The sequence below is a fragment of the Macaca fascicularis genome, chromosome 15, assembly GCF_037993035.2.
Source record: "Macaca fascicularis isolate 582-1 chromosome 15, T2T-MFA8v1.1".
NCBI lineage: Eukaryota > Metazoa > Chordata > Mammalia > Primates > Cercopithecidae > Macaca > Macaca fascicularis.
In genome coordinates, this window is record NC_088389.1 from 3,696,616 (window position 1) to 3,717,334 (window position 20,719).

General features: G+C 60.5%; 2 protein-coding genes across 4 annotated transcripts; one reads left to right on the forward strand and one right to left on the reverse strand.

Annotated features, from left to right (window-relative positions):
* The first annotated feature begins 1,200 nt into the window (after positions 1-1,200).
* Positions 1,201-7,299, forward strand: SOHLH1 (spermatogenesis and oogenesis specific basic helix-loop-helix 1). Its single transcript, XM_005580453.3, has 8 exons — positions 1,201-1,279; positions 1,557-1,691; positions 2,247-2,394; positions 3,091-3,212; positions 3,913-4,106; positions 5,464-5,677; positions 6,264-6,334; positions 6,892-7,299. Exons 1-8 carry the CDS (start codon positions 1,215-1,217, stop codon positions 7,107-7,109), a joined length of 1,167 nt encoding a protein of 388 aa, XP_005580510.3. The 5' UTR covers positions 1,201-1,214; the 3' UTR covers positions 7,110-7,299.
* Positions 7,300-16,834: 9,535 nt separating this feature from the next.
* LCN9 (lipocalin 9) lies at positions 16,835-20,417 on the reverse strand. Of its 3 annotated transcripts, none has more exons than XM_065529869.2 (7): positions 20,309-20,417; positions 19,467-19,603; positions 18,972-19,045; positions 18,409-18,519; positions 18,015-18,116; positions 17,860-17,907; positions 16,835-17,371 (listed from the first exon to the last, which is right to left on the reverse strand). In XM_065529869.2, exons 1-6 carry the CDS (start codon positions 20,402-20,404, stop codon positions 17,885-17,887), a joined length of 543 nt encoding a protein of 180 aa, XP_065385941.1. In that variant the 5' UTR covers positions 20,405-20,417; the 3' UTR covers positions 16,835-17,371; positions 17,860-17,884. The 3 variants fall into 3 exon arrangements, with proteins under 3 accessions (XP_065385941.1, XP_005580513.2, XP_045230145.1); XM_005580456.5 differs by having other exon boundaries at positions 16,835-17,392; XM_045374210.2 differs by lacking the exons at positions 16,835-17,371; positions 17,860-17,907 and having other exon boundaries at positions 18,024-18,079.
* Positions 20,418-20,719: the final 302 nt, after the last annotated feature.

Below are 20,719 nucleotides of genomic sequence, written 5' to 3' on the forward strand. Positions count from 1 at the left end.
GCTACAGACCTCAGCATGAGCCCTGCCACCCACCCCACCTCCTCTAGCTACGGACCTCAGCATGAGCCCAGCCACCCACCCCACCTCCTCTAGCTACAGACCTCAGCATGAGCCCTGCCACCCACCCCACCTCCTTTAGCTACGGACCTCAGCATGAGCCCGGTCACCCACCCCACCTCCTCTAGCTACGGACCTCAGCACCAGCCCAGCCAGTGATGTCCTCCCGACAGTCCAGCCTCAAGCCCCACCCTTGTCCCTTCTGCTTCCCTGAGGGCCACCCCCACCTCCGTGAAAGAGGAAGTCTCCACCTCCCCCTTCCCTCTGTCATCCCCCCAAAAGTATTTACTGGGGGACTCAAGCCCAGCGCAGGGCGGCTTCTTGAATTCAGCGAGGAGGTGAAAAGAGACCTGGCGCCAGAGCTTTCTGGGTTTGGATGGGGAGGACCCCGCGACCCCGCAGAAACCTGCTGACAGTATGAGCGGTCGAGCTGGGGCCCCATGGCACGAAGCGGGGTCGGTGCCCGGACAGGACCAGGGGAAGGGACAGACGGCTCTGAGGGTGCCCGGCAGAGCTGAGCGGGAGGAAGAGCGCGGACGATGGTGGCCTGGGGGTGGGGACAGGATGCCCCTGGCTCTGGGCGACCCACCAGGGTGGATGGTGACCCTATCCTGGGGCGCAGTACCCGCAAGGGCACTAGATTTGGGGGGAAAAGGCAGGCGTGGGCGACTGGGGGACAGGTGGGTACCCTCCCTGTCCCTGTGTGTCTGGGTCCCCCAGGCCTGGGCTAAAGGGCTCAGCCCAGCTCGCCCACTCCCACCACGGGCTGGGCTCCTAAGGGCAGGGCCCGCCTCTCCAAAGTGCCCAGGGGCAACGAGACCCCCCGCATAAGTAGGAACCAAGACGACCCCTGGGAAGGTAAGGGCGGAGGCAGGGCCACCTGGGCTGGGGCCCTTCCCCTGGCGTACCGAGGGGGCACGGAGCGGGTGGATCCTCCGAGTCCCTTTCCAGCACCTTTGGAGGAACGCGGGTCACATGGGCCCCGGGCTGGATGCGTGGGGAGGGCCAGAGCGCATGCGCTATGGGGGCGGACTGCGAATGGGGGTGGAGGCGGGCTGGGTGGAAAGCACGTGGCAGGTGGGCAGAGCACACGTGAGGGGGCGGGGCTGCCTGCGGAAGGGGCCGTGCGCGTGGGGTCGCTCCGCAGCTGCGAGTTCATGGCGTCCCGGTGCTCCGAGCCCGACCCGGAGGTCTCCGGAGTCCCCACTGCCAGGGGATGCAAGTGAGGAATTGGGCTGGGGGCCAAGGGTGTGGGGGCCCAAGCCCTGTACCCAGGGGTGCTTCCGCAAGTCGCCGGGCTCCACTCCTCTTGGCCCTCCTGGGGCAGAGCCCTGGACCCTGGGGGAGGGGAAGGGGTGCAGAGAGGGCCGGGTCGTGTCCCTACGTGACCCAGGTCTTGGCCTCCACGCGCATCCCAAAGACCCCCATTCTGGCATCTGGGACTCCCGGTGGCCTTGTCTGGGGTTCTCAGGACCTGGTGTTCTTGGCTCTCTCGGCAGCGGCTCCTCCCTGTCTGGTGCCCTCTCCTGCTGCGAGGACTCGGCCCAGGGCTCGGGCCAGCCCAAGGCCCTTACGGTGGCCGAGGGTCCCAGCTCCTGCCTTCGGCGGAACGTGATCAGCGAGAGGGAGCGCAGGTGAGTGGCGGTGCCTCCTAGAGGTCGGGGCGCTTTGTAAAGGGGTGGAGCGGGTGAGATTAGGTTTGTGGCTGCCACCAGGTGTCAGGCAGCCGGGAGGGGCTCGTGGCCTGTGCCCGGTGGAAGGACAAACTGCACACCTCCAAGTAAACCAGAAAAGCCACGTTGGGGGACATCCCGCAGCCCCTCTTTGCCTGAAGCCTTGGGCTCGTGAGGCTGTGCACCTGTGACCCTCTGCACTGCTGACTGCCTCTGACTCTCCCTGTCCTCTCCACACCGCAAAGCAGCCATGGTTTGGGCCTGGGCTGGACAGCCTGTCACCGGGGCCCAGGGGTCAGGCCCAGGCTGTACTCTGATGTGGATCTGGGGGCTTCAGACCACGGGGACAGCTAGCCCACTCTGCCCCGGGGCAGCTCTCAGTTGTCTTGTAACCTCGTCTACCTGGCAAGCCCCCAGGGTCTTTCTGGTAGGTTCTAGCGGTTACTGTCCCTTCTGGGGGAGGCCGGGAGGACCCAGAGATGCTTCCAGAGATGTCTGTTTCTTGACCGGAACCAGGAAACGGATCTCGTTGAGCTGTGAGCGTCTGCGGGCCCTGCTGCCCCAGTTTGATGGCCGGCGAGAGGACATGGCCTCAGTCCTGGAGATGTCTGTGCAGTTTCTGCGGCTTGCCAGCGCCCTGGGGCCCAGCCAGGAGCAGCATGCTGTGAGTTGTCAGGGTAGTTGCCATCAGTCCTCTGGCATCACGGTGATGGGACATCTCACCACCTTGCAGGCAGCACGTCCCCTGTCATGCCCGTCTCCCTCAGCCCCCTCGGCCTCCACCACTAGAGCAGGCCACGTTTTCGGCGGGGCATTTCCTGATTCGTTCAAGTCCTACCTGTTGTTATTCTCTGCCTGGAAAGGAGCAAGTCTTCTCTTCTAGTCCTCATGTGCCACTGAGTTCTGTGCATTGATGGGTTACTCAGATGCTCTGTGCCAATTTGGGGGAGAGTTAGGCTCCCCTGATCCTCCCTGGCTGAGCACCCCCTAGATCATTTCTCTGCACGTCCCCAAGAGAGGTTCCTGTCCCCTCTCCAAGGCCCTGGAGGCTCTGGCTGACCCCGTGAGGGCTGGGGTTGAGAACCTGCTTGGGGAATGAAACAGTGTTGTCATCTGTGAGGTCAGGGGTCCCAGCATGTGCAGTGAGGCCCTAGGTATGCACAGCCTGATTCAGGAATGGTGGGGTCTTTTTGGGGTGGAACCTCAGTCTCGTCATCAGCCTGTACCCTCGCCCCCAGGTCCCAAGCAGGGACCGAGCTCACAGCGATCCTCCAGGCCCCGGGGTAGCAGTCTGGCCACAGTTTCTTGGGTTTCCCAGTTGACTGTCTGTCTTTGTTTTACTTGTTTATTTAAATTTCAGATGCTTGCTTCTTCCAAGGAAATGTGGCACTCGTTGCAGGAGGACGTCTTACAGTTGACGCTGTCGAGTCAGATTCCAGCAGGCGTGCCAGACTCTGGGACGGGAGCGTCTGGCGGGACTCGGTTAGTGTCTCCTGGGGCTGCTCTGCAGGGCCGGGTAACCCTGGAAGCAGCAGACCCAGAGCCTCTGGCATGTCCTTGGGAGGGTGTGGCCTGGAGGTCCGGCTTGGCCTCCGCAGGTGGTGACCTGCCCAGGGCCCTGCCGACTCAGGTGGCCAGGCGTGAGATGACCAACACAGGCGAGCTCCAGGAAGGGGCGCACCGTCAGCAGAATCGAGGGCCTGGGCTGGCGTGGAGGTGGGAGGTGCCCGGGAAGAGTCTCTTTTGCGCTTGTGTGTGGGGGATTTGCAGGTGGTCAGTGAGGTGTCGTCTTCCACCCCACGGGCAGCTTCAGGAATGGAGTTTTCTGAAGTCAAGATAATTTGGTTCTTTTCAGAATGGCAGCTCCCCAGGTTAAAGGACTGTCTGCATCATTTGTTTAAATGTACCCATTTTACCCCACAGTGGGCTGGGGCATGGGGCTGGTGGCTAATTAGCTGTGGAAGAATCTAGAACCGGGGGAGTTGGGCAGAGGGAAATTGGGCAGGCGGCTGTGGAGCTTGGCTGGCCCAGGGCCCCCGGGCAGAGGCTGGGCTAGTGGTAGGTGGTGCCTGGGGTGTCCTGGGGAGGGGTCCAGTCCTCTGCTCCTGAGGTAGGTAGGTGGGGGCAGCTCTCCAGGGGGCTGGGGGTAGACCCAGGATCCTTGTCACGTTGCTCCTTTTAGAACTCCAGATGTGAAGGCGTTTCTGGAAAGTCCTTGGTCCCGGGATCCGGCATCGGCCGGCCCAGAGCCCCTGCCCCACGTCCTTGAGTCCTCCAGGCATTGGGACCCTCCGAGCTGCACGTCCCTGGGCACAGACAAGTGTGAGGTGCTGTCGGGGCTGTGTCAGGTGCGGGGTGGGCCGCCCCCTTTCTCAGGTGAGCCCTGGGTGTGTGTGTGGGGTGCCCTTGTCCTGGGGAGCCCGGCCAGGCTGTGTTTTAGTCCTAAGAACAGCGGGGGCTGTTTGCAAACAGGAATTTGAAGTTTTCCCAGGCTTTTGTGTTGGTGAGAAACCCATGTATTGAGGGCTGAGCTCGATTCAAGGCCCCCGGGCTGTGCCTTCTTTTTGTGCAAAGGAGGATGTGTGCTCTCGGGAGGGAGAATCCGGGCCAGAGGCCACCCTGGGGCTGTTCCCTCCGTCCTGTCTCCTCCTGAGATCTCCCTGTGCTCCAGGGAAGGGAGGGCTTGACCATCTCCTCCCTGGGTCCCTGGGTTTGCTGGGAAGCATGGGAATGTAGAGTGACTTGGCCCCATCCTGGTCACTCCCTGGGTACCTGGGTCTGCAGGAAGTGTGGGGATATAGAGGGACTTGGCCCCATCCTCGTCACTCCCTGGGTCCGTGGGCCTGTGGGAAGTGTGGGGACGTAGAGGGACTTGGTCCTGTCTTGGGTCTCTGGGTCTGTGGGAACTGTGGGGATGCAGAGTGACTCGGCCCCATCCTGGCTGCTCCGTCCAGCTTTGCGGCCCTGCTTCCTCCACCCGCCTGTGGCTGGTGTGTTTTGGATGCGGCCAGAGATCTGTTTTCCCCAGGGTACCCCATCTGCTCCTCCGCCTATGCTGCCTGCCCATGGCAGGAACTGTAATCGGGGTGAGCCAGGGGCCCAAGGCCTCCCAGCTGTTCCCGCTGCCACCCGGGGCCTTTGTCCCTAATGCCTCCCACAGCTGAGCTCTGGTCCCTCTGTGGGTGGCCCTGCAGGGCATCTCTGATGACCGAGTTCCCCTCGGCCCCCACTGTGCCAGTGTCTGGAAGTCGCTAGGTGCCATGAGAGGCAGGGCTGTGCCTTTTGGCTCCCCGTGAGTGAGGCTGTGGCCGGGAACAGTCATGCGGTTGGCAGGGCTGGTGGCAGAGCTGGGGTCATCAGGGCACTCCAGAAACCCATCAGCCTGGCACGTGGGAAGGGAGCAGGTCTGAGGGTAGAGCTCGAGGTCCGGGAGGGGGCGCTGAGAGGGTCCCCAGATCCAAGCCCCTTGCAGCTGGCCAAGCCAGCACCCACTCTAGGAAGCCCTCAGCCCCCAGGTGTTGGGCACCCCATCTCTGGGTGTTCATCTTCTCCCCGTTTACCCTTCTGCCACCTGCTTCTGAGCTTCCTCTTGCGTCTCCCTGCTGCAGGGTGCAGGCAGCAGGGTAAGTACTCGGTCAGCGTTAGTGGACCGAACCCTTGAGTTGCAAGGTCCTCGGGGGAAGCCTGTGGGGCCGGGCAGGGAAGTTTGACCCGCATCTGACTTCTTTCCCAGAACCTTCCAGCCTGGTGCCGTGGCCCCCAGGCCCGAGTCTTCCTAAGGCTGTGAGGCCACCCCTGTCCTGGCCTCCGTTCTCGCAGCAGCAGACTTTGCCTATGATGAGTGGAGAGGCCCCTGGCTGGCTGGGCCAGGCTGGGCCCCTGGCCATGGGGGCTGTACCTCTGGGGGAGCCAGCTGAGGAGGCCCCCATGCCTGTGCAAGAGGCCAGGTGAGTGCCCAGGCGGTGTGCACGCCTGTGTGTGCGAGAGCGAGCATGTGTGTGTGAGCCTGCCCCACCTTCCAGTCCTGCCTAGGCCCCCTTTCTTGGCATCTGGAAGCTTCTCTCCCTGCTTCCTCTGTGCCTGTGGGAGGGACGCCAAGGCCGCAGCCCAGGACGGGACCAGCCAGCCTTGCCGTGTGGCTTTCTAATGTGTGTTTCTGGAAACACTTTCGTCTTCCTAATTGTCATTTGTTTTGGCTGATAGTAAAATGAGTTTGTGTTTCCTGAGCACATACCAGCTGGGGTGTGGGAGGGGGAGGGAGGGGACAAGATGAGCGAGACTGCGGCTGGAGAGAAACCGGCAGAGATGCTCTGCAGGACGGATCGGGACCTGGGAGAGCCGCTGACCCGTGTCCTCAGCGGCGGTGGCTTCTGCACTTCTCCCCACTGGGCAGGGTGGAGCCCGTCAGGAGTGGCGTCTAGATCTTTGCATTTCAAGCTGCCTTTGCAGGACTTGGGACCCAAATGTTTCCTTGAGCTTCAAGGCCTGGGTCCACTTGTGGACACTAAGGAAGCGCTTCTTGCCTTTCCTCAGGTCTGTGTTGGGGTCTGATATGGAGGATGGGACGTCCTTCCTGCTGACTGCCGGTCCCAGCTGGTGGCCGGGTGAGTGGGGCCCTGGGTCCGGGGCTGGTCACCTGACATGAACTGGGGAATTGGGACTCAGGCCCAGCGTGTGTGACGCGGGGTCCCAGGGTCTGTGAGCCCCCGTTTTCTCCTCCTTGGGTGCTTAGCTATTGGGTAGCGTCTAGCATTGAGTGTCATAGGTGATAGGTGAGAGTGTGAGTGAACGTGATGTGGACGACCCTGCGTGAGAGCTGGCGGTGTGTGGAGCCCTGTATTCTTCTTCTCGACCTCGTGTCAGTGAGGCCCCTGGTCTAGCCCGTGCTGGCCGGCAAAGGTGTATGGCCCTGTGATACGGCGTGTGTCCGTTCCATGTAGGATTTAGTGTTGGGGAGCCCCTTCCTGGTTCTGGTCCAACAGGTGTCCTGGGTCTGGGGCCACCAGGTATGAGCTCACCTACTTCATCACAGCCTCTGCGTAGCACGGACAGGGCAGGGCAGATGGGCTGAGGTGGGAGCTCTGCTCCTCTGACCCCACCTGTCTGCCTCAGGCTCCCAGAGCACCAACCTGCCCTGCTGACGTGTCCTGTTTGCTTCCAGGGTCTCTGGAGGGCCGAGGAGGCAGTGGCCCTGCATGGGCTCCAGCTGAGAGCAGTCCACTGGATCAGGGAGAGCCAGGCTTCCTAGGGGACCCTGAGCCTGGCTCCCAGGAGCTCCAGGACAGCCCTCTGGAGCCGTGGAGCCTGGATGTGGACTGTGCAGGCCTGGCCCTGAAAGACGAGGTGGAAAGCATCTTCCCTGACTTCTTCGCCTGCTAGCAGCCGGGCTGTGGAGAGGAGGCAGGCAGGGCCGGTGGATCTGGAGCCGCGTGTGTCCCTGTCGCGTGCTTGGGCATTTTATTTTGGGTTTGGGTTGCAGCTGCACCCTAATTTGAGCGAGGCTTACAGGCTGTGACAAGAGGATACTGAATAATAAAGAGAGAAAGCAGTTTTCCTGGAGGAAGCAAAACCCGTGTGGCTTCTGTGTAATTAGTCCGATTCATCGGACAGATTGCGCCACCTCCGTTCAGCGTGCAGGCAGCTGCCGCAGATTTTGTTCTGCAAAGTTCGCAGCACTGTGAAATCCCGGAATAACCCAGTCCTGGTGCCCTGGGGTGGGGGCGTTCCGGGTCCTGCTCCCTGGAGGCGATGTGGCCTCACGGTCTTGCTGCCTAGAGGTTGCTGTGTGAGCTGCTTTTCCTGCTCGGTGCCACTCAGAGTTGCAGGGAGGGGAGTCCTTTCAGAAAAGCCTGCTGTCCTGTTCCGGCCTGGGGGGCTCCAAGGGAAGGGCTGGCTTCCACCTCCACTGCTGGTCGCCGCTGCACTCACTGTACGTGGGGAATGGGGACCCTGGGCAGAGGTCACCTGGCCTCCATGTCTGGTCCTGTTCCCAGCCCTCCACCCTGAGATCTGGAGTGGGGCTGGTTTACTTCGGGGGTGGGGGCAGGTTACTTAGAGGAGGAACCGAGCTCTTTGGATGGTGCTTAGGTGGCCGCCCGTTTTTCAGCCACAGCACAGGTGGTGCTGGTCTCCGACCCCGGATGCTCGACCTCACCCTGCTCTCCCCATCTGGAGACACTGGCTCCAGGTCCCGTGTGACCCCCCACCGGCCAGGGCAGTGTTCCAGGGACCAGCGCGGTCTCTGTCCCCCAGGTAGAGGAAACAGGTTTGAGCGTGGGCTCAGAGCCCCACCAGGCTGCAGCCCTGTGCCTGCATGCAGCCGCCCCCGCAGCCAGCCAGAATGTTCCATTCATTCCTCTGAGTCATTCAGACAAAGGCTGAGGAGCGCCTGCCGTGGGCAGGAGGCTAGGAGGCTCCAGGGAGCAAGTGCTGTGCAAACACCAGGCTGTGGGTGGCGGGCAGACCCCAGGGGAGAAGGGGGTGGGGAGCTTGGGTGAGGGGCCCAAGGCCATCAGGACCGGCTCTGAGCACCCACCATGGTCCCTTGGAAGGAGGTCCAGGTCCAGCTGGATGCCTGAGACGTGGCTGTCGGCTGCAGAGCAGCATCCTCGGGACGCTGTGGCACCGGGCGCTGACGGCCCGTGTTGCTGAGACCCTGGGGCAGAGGCGGAGTCGTCTTCAGACCTCTGGTGGACAGAGTGGTGGTCGGGGCCCAGCCGGGAGCACGAGGCTGCTCTCCCGTGTCCTGCTCATTAGGGTTCGACTCAGGCTGCCAGATTTCAAGAGTGTCTCCTAGAAGACTAGTGTGTTCACTGCTGCACTGCTGTAAAGCAGTACCTGAGACTGAGTGATTGAGAAGAAAAGAGATTGAGTTGGCTCACGGTTCTGCAGGCTGTATGGGAAGCGTACTGCCTTCTGCTCCTGGGGAGGCCTCAGGAAACTTCCAGTCACGGCAGAAGGCAAAGTGGGAGCAAGCACATCACATAGAAAGAGTGGAAGCGGCCGGGCGCGGTGGCTCACGCCTGTAATCCCAGCACTTTGGGAGGCCGAGACGGGCGGATCACGAGGTCAGGAGATCGAGACCATCCTGGCTAACACAGTGAAACCCCGTCTCTACCAAAGCTACAAAAAAAAAAAAAAAAAAAAAATTAGCCAGGCGTGGTGGCGGGCACCTGTAGTTCCGGCTACACGGGCGGCTGAGGCAGGAGAATGGCTTGAACCCGGGGGGCGGAGCTTGCAGTGAGCTGAGATCGCGCTACTGCACTCCAGCCTGGGCGACAGAGCGAGACTCCGTCTCAAAAAAAAAAAAAAGAGAGAGGAGGGAGGTCCCAAACTCTTCAACAACCAGATCTCACGTGAACTGACTGAGGAGTCACTCATCACCAAGGGGCTGGCACTAAGCTATTCGTGAGGGACCTGCCGCCATGATCCAGTCATCTGGCACCAGGCCCCACCTCCAACGCTGGGGATCACATTTCGACGTGAGACTTGGAGGAGACATCCAGACTGTATTACTGTGTGTGCATGTGTGTGCACACGTGTGTCTGTGGGTATGCACAGCTTCGTGCTAGTACTCGGGTGTTTGTGCGCCCATGTGTTGCTGTGCATCTGTGTGTGTCCCATGTGTTGGTGTGTGTCCACGTTTGCACTGTTGCCATGCGTGCATGTTTGTGTGCTGTGTTGCTGTGTGCGTGTTTCTGTTCCCATGTGTTGGTATGCATGTGTTTGCACTGTGCAAACTGCATTGGTGTGTGTGCACGGGTGCTTGTGCTAGGTATTGGTGTGTGCATGTTTGTGTGCAGTGTGCACTTAGTGTGCATGTATGTGTACAGTGTTGGTGTCTGCATGTGTGTGTACTGTGGTGTGCATATATGTAATGTCTGCACTGTGGTGTGCATGCATGTTTGTGCACTGTTGGCCTGTGTGCATTGTATGTGTGTGCTGTGTTGGTATGTATGCATGTATTTGTGCTCTCGTGTGTACATATGTGTGCACTGGTATGTGCATGTGTGCACTGTTGGCAGTATGCGTGTGTGCACTGGTGCATGTGCATGTATGTGCACTGTGTTGGTTTGTATGCGTGCGTTTGTGTTCCCGTGTGTGGGTATGCGTGCATGCTTGTGACTACTGGTGTGCATGCCTGTGTTTGCACTGTGTGCATGTATCTGCTGTGTCCCTCGGGGACCCTCCAGGGCTCCTGGTAGCTGGGCCCACTGAGCAGCTCCGACTCACACGCCTTCACTGCCCTGCTGACCTTCTTCCCCAAAAGTCCCCCCATGCTGGCCCACCCCGGGTCACCCCACCCCCAGCTCACCCCACCCCCGGTCACCACAGCCCCAGGTCACCCCATTCTGCACTTGGTGTTACCTCAGCCCAGAGGCTTCCTGGGGGATGTGTCCCCAGCACCACAGGTCCCCAGCACCTCCAGGAGCGTTTTTGAGGAAGATGGGGGTTCAGGTGGGAGTTGGCAGGGGAGGGTCTCCCTCCTATGAACCACCGGCCACTTTACTGGCGTTTGCCTTGTAAATGGGGTGGGGTCGTCAGGGGTAAAACTGACCCCCATCACATCTTTGGTGCAGTTCTGGGGTCCCGAGTGGGAGGAATGGGAGCTGAGACCTTGGGGGGAGTGGTTAAAGGACAGCCCTGAGGGTCTTCCCAGGAGGGGTGATTCGTCTCCGTGGTGTCAGGGCCCAGCACTCACCAAAGGGCCATGCCCATCGCCCCCCTGTCCTTTTATGGGAGGGTCTGATGCCCAGAATAGGGCCACGATCCCCGCTGCAGACACCTGTGGGCCCAGGCGGGAAACGCCCAAGGCGTGCATGCAGTGTTGGGGTCTCATAAATGCCCTTCCCAACAGCACCTGCCTCGCCCCGACCTGGTTGAGCTTAGCTGGTGAGGGCACGCTGCCCGGCCCCCCCATGCCTGTGACACATGGCCATAAACATGGGTGAACCAAGGTAGGAGCGAGTGGGGGGTATGCAGAGGCCCCAGTCGGCTGCCTCTTGTAAAGCGGGGACCAGTCGTGCCCTCCAGGCGGGGGGGCTCTGTGATCGATTTCCTCCCTAGAGGGGACCAAGCTCCCCGAGGTGCACCCGGGTCCTCACCAGGTGCTGCTGTCTCTGGAATCAGGATTTCTGAAACCACCTTCAGCAGGGCCGTGGAGCGGCCCCTAGCTCTCTGATGGTGAGATGGGGTCCATCTCCCCTCATTCTTCTGCCCCCTTCTCGGGAGAGTGTTGGGGTGGAATTGGGGTGGAATGGAGCCGTGGGCGGTCTGGCTGCTGAGGCTGTGTTATGCCTGGGCACTGGCCGCCATGGCCCTTCCCTGCCAGGATGGGACAAGCAGCCATGTCCTCAGGTGGCTGGGAGCAGCCCTGGGCTTCTCTGTGTTGCATTCATGGCCCAGCCCTGGGGGTTCCTGGGGGCTCCAGGATCCTGGGCACTGCATGTTCTCAGAGAATGCGCTTCAGGACCTGGAACGGGCTGTGCAGTCTGGAAGCTGGTTCAGCCCAGGAACTGGGCTCAGAGGGCACTTTGGTGCCAGGGCAGGGGAGGGGACTTGTTTTTCTTGGGGTGAACTGCCAAGTCCATAAGCTGGGCTGTCCCTTCCCTTCTCCTCCAAGGGCCCATCCCCCAGCAGGGCCAGACCCCAACCACATAAGAGCCCTGGGCAGGGGAGCGGGGCTGAAGGAAGGGAACTAGAAGGGCAGCCCCTTCAAGGGGCTTGCGGGGTTACTCGAAGGGTGCACAGGTCTGTGTGGTGAGGCAGGAGGCTGATGCCAAGGAGGACCCATCAGGCACAGGGACAAAGAACTGTCATTGCAGAGGAGGGGAGGGGGAGGCACCCCCAGTTGTGTGTTCTCTCCCCAAGAAGACTGTGCTGGGGCTAATGACTCACTCATGCTCCTGGCCTCCCCACATGAACCCTCCTGGGCACCCCCCAACCCCATGCTGTGCTCACCTTGGCCTTGGAAGTGGGGCTCTGTTGGATGACAGGGTGACAGCTGCTCCCTGTCAGGGCTGGCCTGGGGTGGGAGAGGGCACGGTGGAGGTGTGGAGCTGTGGCTTTCTTAAATCCCAAGCATAGGCCCTGTCCCCATCAGGTCCCTGGCAGAAGAGGAGAGTGGCCCCGGGCAGTGGTCTGGTGGATGCCTGGCGGGGGTCCTGCCCACAGAGGGCCCAGCCTCAGCCCTTGCTCGGCTCCCCTGCAGTGGCCACCGGGGAGATGTGAGGGGTACCCCCTAGACCCTCTACATTCCACATTTTGGAGTTGCTCTTTCCCGTGTTGGGGGGCCGCCGTCCAGCCCAGGCTGAGGCTGGCAAGGACTCCAGCAAGCATCTGGTCCTACGGAGGCAGAAACTGAGCCACAGAATGGGCAGGGACTGGCTGCACCCCGGACTCCCAGCTCCTGGCTGGCCTTGCCCGGAATTGTGTCATCTTCCTGGGTCAGATTCAAGGGTGGCCCCCACTCAGGGCTCACTGTGAGGCTGGGGAGATGGGGGTCACCTGGCCTCTTCCTAGATTAGCTGCTTCTCCAGCATCATCTTCCTCGCAGAGGGCCTGGGCTCGGAGGTGCGTTTGCTCTCCTCATCATTCTCCTCCACCTCACTTTTCTGGGTCAGGCATGCCCATGTGTGGGCTGGCCGGTGGGGACAGGTGCAGAGGATGTGGCAGTTGGAGGCTGCCCAGGCCTCCCCATTTCCCACCCTTGCCTCAGGCTTCACAAACGGAAGGTGTTCATTCACTCATTCTTCATTCATTCATTTGCTTGGGGCTGCAGCCTCCCAGAAATGCACAGAGAGGGGTTCAGGGCTGGGCCAGTCATGAGCACAACACTGGGGACCGTGGACACCTGGGCAGGGGCTCCTCGTGAGACTTGGGGCTCAGGAAAGGCTACCTGGAAGGGGAGGTGTGGCTGAGGCTAAGAGTCACCCACAAAGGACAGAGGATGGGACGTGGTGGCTGAGCACATGTAGAGGCCTGGGGTTGAGGACAAGCTCTGCCCCTCAGGGGACTGGGGGCTGCAGACAAGGACAGCCAGGCTGGGCTGCAGGAGAGGCAGGGCCTCGGACACCAGCACATGTTCAGAGTGCATCGTGGAGGGCAAGGTGTGCCCCTGGAGGGTGTTACGCGGACGAGGAGGCTTCCTCGGCAGCAGTGGGGTCTGGGCTGAGGCTCCCTGAGACGTGCTATCCACTAAGCACTGGAAAAACAAGCAATTAGATTACGAATAAACGTAATAAATATCTGAAAAAATACAACATGCTGGGGCTGGCCTCAGGTTGGAGGCAGGGTGGCAGCTGCTGAGGGAGATGGGCCTGAGAAGAGGGGCTGTAAGGCCAGTCGGGGCTGGAGGGAGGGTCCTGAGACGTGACTGCCTGCTCTGACATCCTCTTTGGAGTCCTGTCATGGAGTCCCGCTGGCCTCCACGAGGAGGACATTGAGATGGGGGTGGTTTTCTGGGGTCCCCCATGCAGGCTGCAGCAGAGACGGGGTGGCAACCCGGGGTCCTGGTTCTAGTCTGTAGAGCTGGGGGCCTGGGTGGAGAGAGGAAAGTGCTGGAGGCCAGGGAGGATGTGTGGGGATGGGCCTGCCTCTGGCGTGGGTTCCCAAGCGTACCCTCTCTTCCCTGGCAGCCTCTGAGGGCAGATGCTGGCTTGGGGTCCCTGCCTCCCCTGGAGGGTCACACTCCCCAGCACAGCCCAGCACTGTATCAGTTTTCCTTTAGTTCCCAGGTCACTGCTGGGCCCTGGGTCTCACCCTTGGCTGTGACCCTCACACCCCAGTCCCCAGCAGCAGGGGCTCCCCGGACTGAACCACGGATGCCCGGCTCAGGGACTGGAGAAGGCTTGATGGGTTTCTGCTGAGTCAAATCCAACTGAAAAAGGTGACTAAATTTTTTTTTCATGTTAAAAATGTGCCACTTTTCCCAAGCCCTTGGGATACAGTGACAGCCCCTTCAGTGCCCTCACTGCCCTGTGTCTGTGCTCACCTGTGGGGTTGGGGATGGGGAGGGGAGAGGATGGTGCTCACCTGTGGGGAGGGAGGGGATGGTGCTCACCTGTGGGGAGGGGAGGGGATGGTGCTCACCTGTGGGGAGGGGAGGGGCGGGGCTAGTGCTCACCTGTGGGGAGGGGAGGGGCTCATGACTTTTATCTTCTCTGGTGTTAGGGAAGGTATTTCTGTCATTCTGGCTTCTACAAATAGAGATAATTCTATCAAATCCTTTCCCGAAGTGAGGCTTGTAGCTCAGAGAAGTTGTATCTGTTCAACTGTAGTGGTGATGATCACATTGTCACTGATTCTGTCGTAAGATTGCTGTTGTGTTTCCCTTAATTTTTGCCAATCTGGTGGTTGGAAAATGGCCTGTTGTGATTGTTCTAATTAGCTGCTCTCGGCTGGTGAGTGTGAGCAGATTTGCATATTTTTATTGGCTGTGGAATGTTTTCTTTGGTGAATTGCTTATCTGTAACTTTTGCTGGGTGCTGGCTTTGCAGGGGGTCTCATGATCCCCAAAGCCGAGTTCTGAGAGGAAGAATGTGTCTTGCCAGTGAAGCCCACGTCAGGCGGGGGTGAGCCCATGTCAGGTGGGGGTGGGGCCCACGTCAGGCAGGGGTGAGGGGGGCAGGGTGGGGAAGGGAAGGCCGGGATTGCTCAGGGCATGTCCAGGCTCCAAATCGACCCTGCAAGAAGGGGTGACTGAGACACCCTTGGCCACACCCTCTGAGGTGGCTGAGAGGACAGTGGGTGTGGGGAACCCTCCCAGAGGCTGGTAAAGCCCTCGATTTCTGCTGGGCAGGCAGCCTGTCCTTGTACAGCCTGGGACTGAGCACTGGGGTTAGGGGGTGGAGGGTAGGGGATTCTGGGCTCCAGATGATGATGCCAAATTGTGCCACAGGTGTCCCCACCCATAAGAGGAGCCCCAGGGGTTGTCAGAGCAGGGATGGTGATTGGAGGGTGTTGTGACTGAGTGGTGCTCCCCAAGCACCCAAAATGCATGTTGATGTCCTAACCCCCAGCACCTCATAATGGGTCCATCTTTGAAAGCGGGTTCATTGTAGATGTCATGAGAGTCAACCTTCCTCCACACTCGAGTACCTTTAGAAAGTTTTTTTGTTTTTTTTTTTTTCTTTGAGACAGAGACTCCTGCTGTCGCCCAGGCTGGAGTGCAGTGGTACGATCTTGGCTCACTGCAAACTCTGCCTCCCGGGGTTCATGCCTCAACCTCCTGAGTAGCTGGGACTATAGGCGCCTGCCACCATGCCTGGCTAATTTTTTTGTATTCTTAATAGAGACAGGATTTCACCATGTTAGCCAGGATGGTCTCGATCTCCTGACCTCGTGATCCACCCACCTCGGCCTCCCAAAGTGCTGGAATTACAGGCGTGAGCCACCACACCCGGCCCGAAAGTTGTTTATATTTGATTCAAACTTCCTAGCTATTATCTGTGTGTATAGTGGGAGGGGTCTGCTCAGAGCTTCTCTGTGTCACAGGAAGCAGAACACTGACTTCGGTTTCAACAGGGACAGTTTGGCTGATGGGGGAGAATAGCCTGGGATGCAGCATGGAAGTGCAAGACCACCTTGGGGGGGGTGCTCCTCCATCATCAGGGAAAGAAGGGTGTGCTTGGACAGGAGGGAGCAGTGGAGGGTGAGGAGGAGTCACGGTCTGAATACATTAAATTAAATTAATTAATTCATTCATTTATTTGAGATGGAGTTTCACTCTTGTTACCCAGGCTGGAGTGCGATGGCATGATTTTGGCTCACTGCAACTTCTGTCTCCCAGGTTCAAGCGATTCTCCTGCCTCAGCCCCCCAAGTAGCTGGGATTACAGGTGCCTGTCAGTACACCTGGCTAATTTTTGTGGTGTTTGTAGAGATGGGGTTTCACCATGTTGACCAGACTGGTCTCCAACTCCTGAACTCAGGTGATCCACCCGCCCTGGCATCCCAAATTGCTGGGATTACAGGCATGAGCCACTGCACCCGGCCTCACTAGACTTTTGTTTAACTGAGTGCCACCCCAAATGCCAACAATGAGGGTGGTCTCTTGGTGGTTCTTTCATGCCCTGCCCAGCGCCCTGTTCCTTAGTCCACCTGAGGCCCCTGGGGTTGGGACTGCAGGAGTCTGAGGCCAGGGCCAGCCTGAGCAGCTGATGGTGGAGTGGGTGCTGGGGACGCTCAGCTCTGGCTCGGCTCCCCTTTGTGCCACCTTCCGGGGTGGGGCTAAAGGCTTCTGCCTATGTCCACATCCACCCCCATGCCCAGGCCTCCTCTGGGGCCCAGAGGCTCCTCCTGCACCAATGGGCAGTGGCCTCCCAGCACCCCTTTCTGGCAGCCTTGGCTCTGCTCTTCCAAGGCCAGCTTTCTGCACCAACAGGCCCCGCCGAGTGGGCAGCTTCTCGCGTGTTCCCGCTGCGGCTCAGCAGGCTGGGCCCAGATCCAAACGGGGCCGGAAGCTGGGTAGCCGTGGGAATGCCAGGTGCCTCCCACTCCCTCCCATCCCAATGGAGCTGCTCCTTCCCCAGGCCTGGCACCCATACAGGGGGCACTAAAGCTCAACCCAGCCTCACCTTACAGCCTGGAGTTCCCAGTGGAGGTGGGGTGGGGGGTGGCATCAGGACCCTCATCCTAAGACAGCTCCAGTTAGCTCCTTTACAAGCAGGCACTGGCTCTGGGGACAGGTTCTTCCTGAGCACCTGGGACTGTGACCCGCAGGATGACCCTCCTGCAGAGTTCACACAGACGCCAGAGTTGGGGCCGCCCAGAGCACGCCCCCAGCACAGACGCTTCTGGGTCTCCCCTGGGCGGGGGGCAGGGCCAGCGGCTCCTCAGACAGAGCCACGTTTCTGCTGCACGTGCAGCATCGTGTGTCCACCGCCAGGGTCCCAGTGCAGGGTGGTCTATCGTCACCAGGGCCCCTCTTGGTGCCCCTTTCTGGCTGAATTCCTACTTCCCATTTGTAACCTCCGGAAATCACCGACGTGTGTGCCCCTCTGCGGTTTTGTGAGTTTGAGAGCATCATACATATGCAGTCGTTTTCACATCTCTCTGACAGATGCCCAACCAACAATCACTTTTAACCCACAAAATCACCGCAGATTGGCTGGTACCTCCCTTTTATTCACCAAAACATGGAGGGGGGCGCAGGCACCTGCCTCCGCTGTGACATTGTTCATCATCTTCCCCCAGAGGCAGTGGCTGAGCCCAGGGAGGGAAGGGGCAGAGAGGGGAGGGACAAGGAGGGGAAGGGTGGGGAGGGCAAGGGTAGGGCCTTGGTTGCCAGTTGCTGTCTGACCCGCATCTTGGGGCCACCACGCATCACAGGTACATCCGCTCCTTTACCCTCAGGGACCCTCATGCAGAAATGCAGAGGTGCCTTTAGAGGCATGTCTCCGGGAGACTCAGGCTCTGGGTAGGGAAAGGGGCCCTGGAGGTTTTTACTGGGCTGGGACCATTTCTGAGAAGGGAGGGGCAGCTCATAGAAGGAGCCTGTGGTGGCCTGAGTGGTGACCCTCAAAGGACATGCTCCTATCCTAGTTCCTGGAGCCTGTGGAGGGCGTCTGGTGGGAAAGGGTCTTTGCAGGTGTGAAGTTAAGTATCTTGACAGGAGGAGATCATTCTGGATGAAGATGGGCCCTAAATCCAATGACACGTGTCCTTAGAAGAGACAAAAGAGGAGACACAGACAAACGCAGAGGCTGGAACGACACAGCCACAAGCCAGGGATGCCTGGAGCCCCCAGCAGCCAAAAGAGGCAGGAAGGACCCTCCCCAGGAGCCTGCGGAGGGAGCACAGCCCTGCAGACCTCCGGTTACAGATCTCGGGCTCCAGGCTGTGAGAAAGTAAATCCTGATTGTCCTGGTCACCCACTTGTGGTGACAGCAGCCCCTGGAGACTCACACAGGGCCCCATCTCACTTCCTGCTCAGACCCTACCACCCTGGAAGGCCCCATCACTGCCCTGACTCCCGGATGCTTTTCGCAGCATCTTTCACCAAGCACCTTGTGTTCGGTTCCCAGGCTGGGGGGAGGGGTGGGCACCTCCTGGGCTGGGACCCCCAGCCTCTGATGTTGGCCCCAAGCTCTCCCCATCCAGCCCCCTGCCCCTCCCGAGTTGCAGCTCACGCATGGGAGGCCTGGGCGGGCTCCTCTAACGCTTGGAGTAGCAGTGATCTGGAAGGACAGAGGGGGCTCTCAGTGCAGGGACAAGGACCGGGCAGGAGCACCTCCCATCCCACCCTGTCCCGGCTCCTGCTCGGTCTGGGAGCAGCGGGGCCGACCTTCGTTGGTCAAGTCGACGATGTTTTGTGGGCCGAGTCCGTACTTTTTGCAGGTTTCTTCAAATCTGCTCAGAAAGGCGGGTTCCAGCTGTGGGACCCGTGCTGGGAACAGAGTTGGTTCTGTGTGAAGGTAGGCCTTGCTGGGGGTGCTCAGGCCGTGCTGAGGCTGGGCAGGGGGTCATGCCGTGACCAGAGAGGGGCTTTGTGCCAAGTGAGGTGGGAGGTGACAGACTGAAGCACCCAGCACCCTCACGGTGTGTCTGTGGGAAGGAATGGCCAATGGGAACCACCTCTTCAAACCCCAGGGCCACGGCGAGACCCTCGGCCCGGGGTTGGGCCAGATTTCAGAGGCGGTGGGGTCCCCGAGGGAGTCAGAGGGGGACAGCGGAGGTACCGTAGAGCGCCAGCGCATGGGTCTCGGTCCCATTCCTGAAGTTCTGGAGGTGGAAGGTGATGAACAGCCTGTAGTCAGTCTCCGAGACGGCCACCGTGTTCTCGCCCTCATCTGCGTGGAGACATGGCTCAGTGTGGCCTGGCCTCGACACCCTCGGGGTCCTGTGGCAGGTGTGCTGTGTGGCCACAAGCGAGGATACCAGGTCATGTGGCCTTTTGAGGGGGGAAGGGAAGTGCCCAGGGTGCTTGCCCAACGGAGACCCCTGTACAGGGTGTGGGTGGCAGCGACACAGCCCCCTCCCTCCTTGTCATCGGGTTGCAGACCTTGGTGGTCCCTTAGTGGGCCCATCCCCCAGAGCCCAGCAAGACACACCTGCCTCCCTGCTTCCCCTGGGCCAGGAGCCCCCCTGGAGTTTGTGCCAGGATGGGTCCCCCCAGTTCAGGATCAAGCTGTTGGAGGCTGAACTAAAATCCCCGGAGTCAGTGCTCACCAGAATATGGCCCAGGCCCTGGAGAAAGGGGACCCCCGGCTATCAGGCCAGGAGGAGCCTGGCTTCCACTTACAGTTGATGGAGTATTCCCCATTCTTCTCTGTCTTCTCGCAGACCACGACCACGGCCACACACTCCCCCTGCACCCTGGAAGCCAGCCAGGAAGATGCCGGGAGTGGAGCTCCAGCCCCCTGGACGTGCGATGGCAGAGTGCACCCCTCCTCCAGGACACAGGCTCCCCCTCCCAGTGCCTGGGCCTCATTCCACAGCCCTGAGTTCTCGGGCTGGGCCCCGCTGCAGCCCACCCAACACCCTCATCTCCTCAAGCCTCACCCCAGCCTCGGAAGGGGGGCGATTTCATCTCCATGTTTAGGGGAGAGCACGGCGCCAGGTCGACCAAGTCCCTGCTCCCACCTCACCCCGCCCCCAGGGGTCACACGCACAGGCTCAGGCTCTCGCCAGAGTGTGAGTCTGAGTGTGCGAGCCTGTGTGTGCAAGAGTGAGAGTATGCGTTGGGGTGGCAGGGGCATGGGTCTTCCTGATGCCAGCTGAGATGGGCAACACGCACATGAATTCAAAATCAAATTTTAGGCTGCCGTTCTTCAAATGTTCTATATTCCGGACGAAGACCCGCAAGTCCCCGTTTTCTTTAATCCGATTCAGGTCATCTGAGGCCATGAAAATAGAATACCAGACCCCCGAAATCTGAAGACAAAGAGTTCCAGTGGGTGGGGGCTGTGGGACAGCTCTGGGGATGCTTAGTGCCCACAGTCTTCCCTCCCAGGGCCTGGCCCCTGAGCATCTGGCTCCCAGCCAGATCCCCTCTGCCCTTCCAGGGCCGTCTCTGCCCCCAGGTCTCCCCTCTGTCCCCATATCCCCCCTCTTTGCCCCCAAGGTCCCCCCTCTGCTCACAGAATGCCCTCTGCCCTTCCAGGGCCCCCTCTGCCCACCCCAGGTCTCCCCTCTGCCCCCCCCCGGTTCCCCTCTGTCCTCTCAAGGCCCCCCTCTCCACCCTCTCCCACCAAGTCCTCCTCTTTTCCCCAGGTCTCCCTTCTACTTCTAGGAACCCCTCTGTCCTCTTAGGGCCCCCATCTCCCTGCTGGCCACCACTCCACTCTCCAGGTTTCCCCTCTGCCCTCCCAGGGCCCCTTCTAACCTTTCAGGACCCCAGTCACCCTCCCAGGCCTCCCCTGCCCAACCCTCCCAGAGTAACCCCTGCCCTCCCAGGCCTCCCCGGCCTGACCCTCCCGGAGTAACCCCTGCCCTACCAGGCTGCTGTCACAGCCTGGGGAGGAGAAGTGGGCTCCCCTTGGACCAGCCGCCCTGGTCACAGGTCAGAGACCCCAGGCTGGGGGAGGACCATTGCCTTGAAGTCTGGCCCCTTCCCCACAGACCCCAACGCAGACGCACCCTGGCCATGTTGTAGTTCCTCTGCACAACGGCGCGGGGATTGAACTCCTGGGCCGCGATGATGCTCAGCCCCAGGCTCAGCAGAAGCAGAGCCATCCTTGCCGTGGATGCCTCAGCCCTTGGCCCACCCTCTTTATACCCTGCTGCCCTGTGGCTTCCAGCCCCACGGGGCGGCCCACTCCCTGGCCCGTCCACACACATCCTGTGCCCACTGGGCATGCAGCCAAAGGCCTTGAGGCTGGTGCCCTGTCCACCGTGGGAAGATCACCCACTCCCTTGTGGGAGCTTCCTGGATCTGTGGACAAAGGGACCTGCTGTCCCCTCGCTGGAGGCAGGCACCCTGTCCCAAAGGCAGGGGACAGCCTCTCTCTCAGCCTGCAAGAGGACCCATGGTGGCTGTGTCCGCAGAGT